Source organism: Benincasa hispida, chromosome 3 (genome assembly GCF_009727055.1).
Source record: "Benincasa hispida cultivar B227 chromosome 3, ASM972705v1, whole genome shotgun sequence".
In the NCBI taxonomy this organism is placed as follows: Eukaryota; Viridiplantae; Streptophyta; class Magnoliopsida; order Cucurbitales; family Cucurbitaceae; genus Benincasa; species Benincasa hispida.
The window spans coordinates 10267827-10279137 of NC_052351.1; the positions used below are offsets into that span (position 1 = coordinate 10267827).

General features: G+C 33.2%; 1 protein-coding gene across 1 annotated transcript; it reads left to right on the forward strand.

The window, feature by feature from the left end:
- Positions 1 to 7958: 7958 nt before the first annotated feature.
- Positions 7959 to 11311, forward strand: LOC120072547 (cysteine-rich receptor-like protein kinase 10). The gene is made up of 7 exons (XM_039024936.1): positions 7959 to 8814; positions 9241 to 9345; positions 9448 to 9638; positions 9804 to 10014; positions 10121 to 10358; positions 10472 to 10622; positions 10718 to 11311. Exons 1-7 carry the CDS (start codon positions 8076 to 8078, stop codon positions 11024 to 11026), a joined length of 1944 nt encoding a protein of 647 aa, XP_038880864.1. The 5' UTR covers positions 7959 to 8075; the 3' UTR covers positions 11027 to 11311.

Here is an 11311-nt window from a genome sequence, read left to right on the forward strand (position 1 = left end):
ACATGTTAACAAAACTTGTTTCAAAGCTTAAATTCTTTAAATGTTTAGAATAAGTTGGTTTCGAACTTCCAGACACAAGGTAGACAAAATGGTCAGAATCGGGAAGATCAAAAGATTGCAAGGCATTAGAGTCAAGGTGAAGAATTTGAAGAAGCTTTAACTCAAATACCTCAGTCTTTTATTTGTTTATAACTAACTTTGTGATGTAAACGATTAGCTGGTATACTCTATAAATACCTCTGATCTTTAAAACAAAATAGAAAAAAGTTATCATCATTTTCCTAGTTTTCTGTAAACAAAAAAAAAACCTATATGAAATCTTTATTAGTAAAGAACTTAGATCTTCTTGTGGATGCAAACAATCTTGTCGAACCACGTAAACATTGTGCTTCATCTTATTGCCTATCTTTCTTGTTCATACCATTGTTTTCTTTCCTGAAAATCGTGCGTCATTCATTCATCATTCAAATCACATCGAATATTTGAGTATCAAGTTCAATCGTGCATCGTTCTTCGTTATCGAGTAGTTTCGAGCAGATCGTTTCACTTCAAGTCGCACCTACAAGGTTAATGAATCAAAAGTTTGAGATGTGAAAGTTTTATTTTATTTGTAAGGAGTGTTAGAACAACTATATGACAATATCATGTGTTCATTTATTGATCAAGGAAAGCTGATGGTTGGTGAGAAAGTAGCAGTGAAAAGACTATCAACAAAATCAAGTCAAGGACATGTAGAGTTCAAGAATGAAGCAAAGGTCATTTGGAAGCTTCAACATAAGAATCTGGTCAGGCTCTTGGGATGTTGTGTTGAAGGAGAAGAAAAACTTCTAGTCTATGAGTACATGGCAAATACTAGCCTTGGTGCTTTCTTGTTTGGTTAGCCATTTTTCTCTCATATACTTTCATTTTCATTCTCCATACATCTTTTTCCAACCTCGTGGAAAGGTAGAATCCATGTCATATGCTTTTACTAATCTAATTGCAATGACATATCCATTGGAGTGCAAACAACTTGATTGGCTCAAGTGCGAAAACATTGTCAACGGGATTGCAAGAGGAATTCTCTACCTCCATGAAGATTCTTGACTCAAAAGCATCCATAGATATTCCAAAGCAAGCAATGTACTGTTAGATGAGGAGATGAATCCAAAGATATCAGACTTTGGGACTGTAAGCATATTTGGAGGCAAGCAAATTGATGCCGGCACCAATAGAATAGTTGGAACATAGTAAGTCATTCAACCATACTTTCATATATATGTATTGGAAATGTATATACAAATTGCACATAAGTTTGAAGTAGAAAAGATCCAAAGTAAAAACAACATCTCCATTCATATAGAGAATTTTAGGCATGTAACCTTACACTTCAATAGATTTATTGTAAGGTGAAAATATTGAAAAGCTTGTTATCCTATCTAAAAGTATATTAAGCATACAAAAATTTGCATCATTGTTTTTCTTTCACATTTGTTGCTCATTGGTCGCAATTATCAATCCTGCAGTGGCTATATGGCACCAGAGTATGCTATGGAGCGAGTTTTCTCAGTTAAGTCCGACGTATATAGTTTTGGAGTTCTTATGCTAGAAGTGATTAGTGGGAGAAAAAACATTGGTTTTCTGAACATGGACAGAACGCAGAACCTCTTGTCATATGTATGTATGGTTTTGTTCTTTATCAAACATAAACTTTGAAAACTCTCCCTCTCATTTTTGTGATCGTTGTTTAACAAGATAACAATTTAACATGCATAGGAGCTATGGAGTGATGGGAGAGTAGAAGAAATGATAGACAAGAACTTGGCTAGAGATTGTCCTGAGAGTGAGGCTGTAAAATGGATCCACATAGGGTTGCTGTGTGTGCAAGAAGATCATAACATCAGACCCACCATGTAAATGGTTGTTCTAATGCTTGGAAGTTAATCGACTCACCTTCCTCAGCCATCAAAACCTCCATTTCTTATAGGTAGAGGGTCTTAAGTAGATATCAATATTCAACAACTGAAACTGGGACAGGGTTACACACCACATATCAGTCATCCACTAGTGCTTCTACTTAGCCATAGCAATCGGTCGTAGGTAGAAATGTCCAATTTTGGTCCCGCGGGGATTCCCCGATTAGGCGAGAAATGGGAGAGGGGGTGGGGAAAAAATTCTTTGTGAGGTAAATGAGGACGGGGACGGAGAATGCATTCCCTGCTCCTGCCCCCACCCCAGTTTGTCTCTATTTATTTATTTAGTATAATTATATTATTATTATTATTATTATATAAAGAGAAATAGGCAAAAATAGAAAAAAATACAAACTGTTTACATACTATGGTAAAAATCATATCAACGGATATTTTTTTTACAAAAAAAAAAAATCAAAACTACCATCGATTTCCTACGACGATTTTCGATCTTCTAATTCTACTTCTTCTTCTTCTTTTGAGCTTTATTATCATTCAATTCTAAAACAATTTCGTTCAATTTTGATCATTCGCCGATTCTAATTCATTTTCTTCTTCTTCTTCATTGATCGATTTCATTGTTCTTTACCACATAGCTTAGAGGTTTTCATTCTTCTTTATCGATTCCTTCAATCACACAAGTACAATACTTATTCTCCTTCTTCCATTGCCTCGTAATATTGCACATTTCGTTGTCGAGTGAAGAACAATCCTTCTTCTTCGAATTTCACAATATTCTCTTCACTTTAATGTTTTATTCTACCAAAAAAACATTAAAAGAAAAACTCAAAGGATAACAACGGTTCTTGTATGCCCTAATTCATAAATCAAGTTATTGAACTTTTCCTCCACAATTCCAATAAGTTGTTGTATACAACACTACAAAGCTATTGTTGAAACCATTTAGGCGAAAATTCAAAATTAGTACATGTTGTTCATCTTAGGGAGGATTAGATCTAAATGGGTCGATATAGATAGAGATAGTGCCATATCAAGGATAGAGAAAGATAGAACTCTATCTTTGATTGATCTTCACTCGATTTATAATAGCTTATATGGTTGGAACATTGGATTCTTAAAATTTTGAACACGATCAATATCTTATTCAACTGAAAGCGCATAAATGATTGATGATGTATAGTATCATTACTTGTCTATCTCAGATAGACAGAGATGGTGCTCTATCTCTATTTATCTCAGATAGACAAATATAGACACTCTTTGTCTATCTGTGATAGACAAAGATAGAACTCTATGTGATAGACAGAGATAAATGTCTATCTTTGTCTATCAGGGATAGAAAAAGATAGAACTCTATCTTTGATTGATATTCACTTGAGAGTTCCAAAAGAGGCAAGTATGTTGAAAAGTAGTCTTTTATTTTTTTTTATTTTGAAAAGTAGTTGTTTGTCTCATAAAGTTGAGTTCGTAAGTAAGTATTTTGTCTCGTGAAGTAACTTTACAAGATAGACTTATGACATTACGAGACAAGCAAAAGAGTCCATAGTTTGTCTCATAAAGTTATAAGTTTGTCTTGTGAAGTTACTTCATGAGACAAAAGATAGAAATGAACTCAACTTTACGAGACAAAAGACTGACTTTTGTCTCTCGTAGAATTGAGTTCATTTTTATCTTTTGTCTCATGTAACGTCACAAGACAATCTATTCATCTTGACGAGACGTATTTCTTTTTTCATAATATTGTAAGTTTATCTCATGAAGTTACTTCACGGGACAATCTATTCATCTTCACGGGACGTTTTTATTTTTTCATAATGTTGTAAGTTTTTCTCGTGAAGTTACTTCATGGGACAAAAAACAAAAATGAAAGAAAATTTGCAAAAACCACCCCTGAACTATGGAATTGGTTACAATCACACCCCTCAACTTTCAATTCATTCAATTACCCTCTTGTAGTTTCAAAATGGTTGCAATTAGGTCCTTTTATTAAATTAAATAAAATGATCTAATTGCAATCATTTTGTCGTCAATTCAAAGTTATCAATAATAGATCCACTCAACTAAATAAATATAGAAATCTAGAGCAGATATTAATGTTTACCATTAAAGTCCATCACTATCTATCTGAAATAGTATTCTATCTCTATCTATCTCAATTTAAAATTATCAATAATAGATTCACTCAACTAAACAAATATAGAAATAAAGAGTGCAAATGATATAGAAATTATAGAAACAGATATTAGTGTTTACTTATCATTGTCTATCTGAGATAGAAAAGACAGTGCTCTATCTCTGTCTATCTTAATTCAAATGTACCAATAATAATGTATTGATGTTAAAGTTTTTGATAAAGTTCTTAAGATAGATAGTTGACATACAAGTACATTATTAAATAAGCATTATTAAAATAAAAATAGATATTAGTGTTTACTATATAGAAGTAGATATAGAGTGCAAACCATAAAGAAACTATAGAAATAGATATTAGTGTTTACTATATAGAAACGATAGATGGTTATCGTACACTATTTGATGAAGAAGAAGATGTTGGAAGAAGATGTGGGAAGAGGATGGGTATCAAACGCGAGCGTGGATATCGGCTCAGTTGAAGGGTAATCTGATTAATTGTAATTAATCGGCTGGTTATTCGTGTGGGTTGGAGATACTATTTCACTATCGTGGGTTGGATTTTTCTTTGATCGTTTTAGGTTGGGTTCAAATTTCGCTATTCATGTAAAGATTTTGGGTTTTTTTATTACATTTGAAAAGACTCCTTATATAAACATTATATTTAAATTTCAAGTTTGTTTATTGGTTAAGATAATGAATATGTTTAAATTGAATATTTAATTTAGATTATATAGAGATGTCCACGGGGGCGGGGCAGGACCGAGGATGTCATTTCCTGTCCCCATCTCCACTCCATATTTCATTTCCCATCCCGTGAAATTCCCCATAGGTATCATGGCGAGTAATCCCTTAGGGAATTTGTAGGGATCGGGTTCCAGTGGGAAATTTTTTCTCATTAGTTTTTTTCTTAAAAAAGTAAGTAATTTAAATCACTAATGTGAGTAAATTTTAAATAAATAATTTAGCTCTATCACTAAATTGTTTATTATGGTTTGCTTTACTTGACAATTTGAATTTAAAGATAAATTACTCAAATTTTGTCCTAAAAAAACTAATCAAATTTTTTAGTGGAAAGAAATAAATATAAATGTAAATATTAAATTTAAACATATTTATTATCTTGACCGATAAACAATCCAACTTGAAATTTAAATGTAATGTTTATATAATAATAATAATAACATAACATTAAAAATTTTTAATAAATAAATAAATAAAGGCTAATCGGGGCAGGGTGGGGATGGGCACAAGGAATGCACTCCTCCTCCCCATCCCAGTTTAGCTCAAAGAGAACTTTTTTCTCACTCCCTTCCCCATTCCCGACACGGGGTAGGGCCCGCGAGGCCCTGTGCGCGCAGGAAAATTGGACATATCTAAGATTATATATGTGAGTTATTTGATTTTTATTTATTTATTTCTACTAAAAAAGTTGATTAGTTTTTTTAAGCCAAAATTTGAGTAAGTTATTTTAAATTCAAATTGTCATATAAAACTAACCATAATAATTTTAGTGATAAAGTTAATTATTTATTTAAAATTTGTCTATATTAGTGATTTAAATGAATTGGTTTTTTTTTTAATAAAAGACAAACTAATAGGAAAAAATTTCCTGTGAGAACCTGATCCCCACGGGAAATCCTCATCCCGATCTCTGTAGAGAATTTCATGAGGATGGAAAATGAAATGGGGAGCAGGGATGGAGACGAGGAATGGCATCCCTAGCCCTATCCTGCTCCGTAGACATCTGTAGTCGTAGATTGTACTATTTTTTCAATTGTAATTGTTGCTCATAAATAGTTTAAGTTAGAGAAATGATTATATGCAACCTAACCCTTATACTCTCCATTTATTAACCACATAAAAATAGAATTAAAAAAATATCTTTTAAAAGAACAAAAATACCATAAGACATTATTTTATTGGACAATAATTAAGATGCACTAACATAGGTATATTTAAAAGGAACACCCAAATTTTTTTTCTTTTTTAAGTTATTGTTTGTCTCTATAGAATTTTGATTTGATTCATATAGATCATTATTATTTGATTAAATCTTCCGAAAGCCATTGCCTTTGAGGGATGTTGATAATCTATTTACATGACAAGTTTCTGTTCCTACTAAATTTATATTTTACCGAACGGGAGAAAATGTGAACCTTCGACCTTTTTTTATTTTTTTATTCTTGGGTTATAATATCTTAATCCAACTTTGCACATGTTGACTTAATTATATTTTAGTTCTTAATGTTTTGATCTTTTCCCAATTTAGTTCTTTTAACAATAATTTCATGATCTTTTCTAATATATATGTATTGCAAAGGTTTTGTGATTTTTTTCAACTAAGTCCTCACAACTAAATATTAAGGAGACCTTTGAAACAAGAAGTTTGTTATTATAGTCCTAAGTTATTATAGTTGGGTTATAATAGTTTGTGTTTAAAGTGTAGATTATTTTAGTATGAGTTATAATAGTAGAAGGAAATAGTAAACACGATGGAAAGAATAAAAAAAATGATGAAGTAAAAATAGTAAAAACTGTAGTAAATAGTAAATATTGTAGCAAATAGAAGTTTTGAAATAGTATTGACGGTAGCTAATTGGGGATTACAAAATAGTATTTATTGTAGTAAGATGTGGTTATTATAGTTCTAGAGCCGTCCTTGTCCTAAACACCTCCTAAAAGAGTGATGATAAAAATGAATTTGGAATGTGGGTGTCATTTATTATTGTATTAATATTTCAATGGGTCAATTTCCTGTAACAACATTTCAAGTGTTATTTCTCCTTTTTCTTTAACGATAAGTTTTACATATTTTTTTAAACAAATAAAATTTACCTATTGCCAAAGTGATCCTAACTTATCTATATTGTAGTTATCGATCAAAAAGTATGTAGTTCAAACTCCTAACCCTATGTACTGAAAAAATAATAAAAAATAAAAATTTTCGTATTAAGTCAAATAAAACAAATAAATATTTTACTTTATGGTTCTGTGGTATGCTTACATCACCAAATTAAAATACATAGTATTTTAAACTCAATTAATAAAGACTATTATGGCGTTAATGTATCATTAGTTAATTTTAATGTTTAGTGACAAAACGACTGAATCTAAACAAAACAAAACAAAAAAGATCGAGAGTAAGAGTTGATATTGAAACCCTTTGTCAAAAAAAAAAAAAAAAGAAAAAAAAAAAAGAAAAAGGTATGAAATTAATATTTTTTTAAAAAAATTATGAACCAAATTCAACAATATACTCATCATTCAGGACTAAAACATATATTTAGCATAAGTTCTATTTTTATCCTATTAAAAAGAGAGGAAAGAAAACATAAAGATTTAATTAATGTCATTAAATAACAACAATTGAATTATGTTAAGTTTGACATGATATTTTAAAACTTAAATATCAAATAAAAACTGAATCTAAAATTTGAAAAAAGAAAAAAGAAAAAAGAAAAAAGAAAAAGAATAGGAAATTAAATTTAAAACATAAAATAAAAGTGTAACATTAAAATTTAGAGAATAAATAGAAACCAACTCCAAAAGATGACTCAAGCCCAATAAAATCATTGCATATAAAACTCGAGCAATGCAGTTGAATGTAAATTAATGAGGGAACTGTCAGTTTCCTGAGTGCTGGTTGTGTTCAACATTGTCTTCTCTGATCACAAAGTTTCCTCGTCTTCTCTGCTTGAGGAAACCAGTCGAAGCAGTCAATTGGTAAAATCCCAGACGTTTCTCATCTTGAATTGTGACACATACTTACTTTGTTGGGGGAGTATTTAATATGGCTCATCCACTTCTGAATATTCAAATTTGTATCAAACCCAACAGAGCACACCATGACATGATGACTGAGTCTTTTCTACTGCAAATAAATGTAGAAAATAACATCGAAACAAGTGGCTCCAAACCGTTTCCTCTGAATTAATTGTACAACGAAAGGTGCTAGAGATATTTCAATTATCTGTTTTCATCTCTTCAAGAAAAAGTTCGTCTCTTAATCAGCTATTCCAAACAAAAATCATGTTCTGTTTTCTCAATTGCAGATCTTTGCCAATTTCGTTGCTAGTTCTGATTTCAATCTTTGGGCTTAGCCGCTCCCATCATTTCGAACCCAAATATAGGTTCCACATCTGTTCATCGCCAAGTAATAACACAGCCAATTCTAATCTGGGTTCGGATCTCAATGGCCTGCTGAGTTCCCTATCAGAAGCTTCCTCTGACAGCTTCTACAACAGAACCTTCAATGGACTATACGGCCTCGTCCTTTGTCGAGGCGATATGAACAGCGATTACTGTCACAGTTGTGTCAGTGCCGCAAGCAAAGAATTAGGCGATAAATGCCGTTTAAGAGTTAACGCAACAATATGGTACGATGAGTGTATGCTGAGATACTCAGACAAGAACTTCTTGGGGATTGTAGAGCTGTCGCCGAGATTCCTCATGGGCGATTCCGGGAACCAGACATTGCCAGATGATCGGAATATTGATGGGCCTGCTCTGTTGTCTCAGATGGCCAGTGAAGCTGCAGGGTTAGAGATGATGTTCAAGGCAAACAAGTTGGATAAGCGTGGGACACGCTATGGATTGGTTCAGTGCACAAGGGATCTCAAAAGTAGTGAGTGTGGTACATGTTTGACGGCTCTATTGGAGGACATCAGGCAGGTTTACAAAGCGAGAGTGGGATGGAGAATTTTGGGTCCAAGTTGTAGCATAACGTACGAGCAATACCTTTTCTATCACCTACCAGCTTCGTCTCAAGGTGATTCAAATGGCAGCTTCTTTTACATCTTTTGACTTATGTTTGCATTTCTAAGCTGACTTATTTTTAGTTTATGGCTTGTGTTGTGATCTGAACATAGTTTTTGAGATAAATTTTAAGTGAAAAAGCTTTTATCATAAAAAGTAGGGATAACATCTCTAAGTTTGAGACGTTATAAATAGAATTCAAAAGCATAATGCTTAGACCAAAGGTAGAAAGGGTGAGAACTTCTGTAGGTGTGGGACCAAGAACTAAATAAAATTTGGGACTGAGAAGGAAGAAAATGAGTTCAGCATGGTTAGAACATAAAAGAGAATCTCTAAAACTTTATGGTGAGAGACAGAGTATAGATTTTTTATGAAAGCTTTCATTTACTCAAACTGTAATTTCTTGTTTGCTCAAAATTGTTGTCTAATGCTTAAACAGGATTGAGCGGGAAAATGATTGCAATAATCACTATATCAACAGTTGCAGCAGTAGCAATTCTTGCAAGTCTATTGTATTGTTTACTTTTGTCAAAGAAGAGACGGGGTAAGAAAAGCGAATACTTTATGTTAAGACTGCACTAGTCAGGCTTTAGTTCAAATAAAATATTGTGATATATCAAATTCATACATTCAGAGATGGACACAGGTGAACAAGTTCTGTTGCGAAATTTGGGAGATGCAAAGTCCGCAGAATTGATGAAGCAAGATTTGCATTCACAAGATAGAGACAATGATGAAGAAATGCATTACTTCAGTTTCATCACCCTTCAGGCTGCTACAAACAACTTTGCAGATGCAAATAGACTTGGAGAAGGCGGTTTTGGTCCCGTTTTCAAGGTTAGCTGGAAATGGTTTTAGGATACTAATACGAATTTAAGAAGTGGCATGATGTACATATAGCAAAGAACAACTATCTGGTCCTTTGCTCAGAACTACATGCATCAGTTATCCCTGTGCTATTTGTTGCTTTCTTTCGGTTTGCTAAGTTGTAAATACATCCAGGGAAAGTTGATGAACGGGGAAGAAATAGCTGTAAAACGACTGTCGGTTAAGTCGAGTCAAGGTCACGATGAGTTCAAGAATGAAGTCATGGTCATAATGAAGCTTCAACACAAAAATCTGGTCAGACTTTTGGGATGCTGTCTGGAGGGAGTGGAGAAGCTACTTGTCTATGAGTACATGGCAAACACTAGTCTAGATGCCTTCTTATTTGGTTTGTTCAGTTTCCATTCTTCATATGCTTTCTGCTTCATTGAAATCAAAACAGTAAGGATGGTTATCAGGAAAGTTTATCTCTTCTTGTTCATACTGCAATGCAGATCCAGTTAAATGCAAACAACTCGACTGGCTTAAGCGCAACAACATCATCAATGGAGTTGCAAAAGGAATTCTATATCTACACGAAGACTCGCGGCTCAAAATCATTCATAGGGATTTGAAAGCTAGCAATGTGTTGTTGGATGATGAGATGAATGCAAAGATATCGGACTTTGGAACGGCCAGAATTTTCGGAGGCAAGCAAGTTGAGGCTAGCACCAATAGAGTTGTTGGCACTTTGTAAGTCATTAAGCATAAGATATTTCCATGAATAGAACAGTATCAATTTGTATCAATTGTTGTCAGTATTTGCATCTAATCCACTTTCACTATCATTCTAATCACTTCTGCAGTGGATATATGGCACCAGAATATGCAATGGAGGGAGTGTTTTCGATAAAGTCTGACGTTTACAGTTTTGGTATTTTAATGTTAGAAGTGATAAGCGGAAGAAAGAACAGCGGTTTCTTCAAAGTAGACAATAAACAGAGCCTTCTATCACAGGTAAAGATTCTTTCCTAGTCTATGCATCGGAGTCAAATTCTTAGGGTTTGTGTGGGGCGAGGTTCTTACAATACACATTATTTAAACACAATCAGGCATGGCAACTATGGAAGGAAGGAAAAGAAGAGGAAATGGTTGATCCGAACTTGGTTGGAGAATGCTCTTTAAGTGAAGCTCTGAGATGGATCCAAATTGCTCTGCTGTGTGTACAAGAAGACCCTAGCATCAGACCCACCATGTCGATGGTTGTTTTAATGCTTGGAAGCAAATCGATTCACCTTCCTCAACCGTCGAAGCCTCCATTCTTTCCGATTGGATTTCCAATGTCCGCCGATCAATCTTCAATGACTTTATTGGGAACAGGATATCTCTCCACCCAATCGTCTACCACTACTTCTATTTAGCCATATGGTTTCACAAATCTGCAGAAAATTTCATCTGCCTGATCATCATCAGCAGGATGATTACTTCAGAGATTTTATTCCCTTTCTCAAAACATTAGATTAGAAATTACCAACGTGTTTAGATCGTTAAATATATAACATAGTTCAATTGTGGTTAGAAGATGAGTTTCTTGCCGTTGCTGTATCATATAGATATTTCTAAAAAAAGTTATACAAACAAAAAAAAAAAAAAAAAAATCAGAAGATAAATTAAATTCATAAACAAACCTTTGATTCGTGGACCTA

What these genes read in the sequence shown, in the direction of transcription:
- LOC120072547 (XM_039024936.1), top strand. Translation starts at nt 8,076, where the DNA reads ATGTTCTGTTTTCTCAATTGCAGATCTTTGCCAATTTCGTTGCTAGTT. An exon ending in CCTACCAGCTTCGTCTCAAG is followed by an intron (nt 8,815 to 9,240) that starts GTGATTCAAATG and finishes ATGCTTAAACAG; the next exon opens with GATTGAGCGGGAAAATGATT. An exon ending in TCTAGATGCCTTCTTATTTG is followed by an intron (nt 10,015 to 10,120) that starts GTTTGTTCAGTT and finishes ACTGCAATGCAG; the next exon opens with ATCCAGTTAAATGCAAACAA.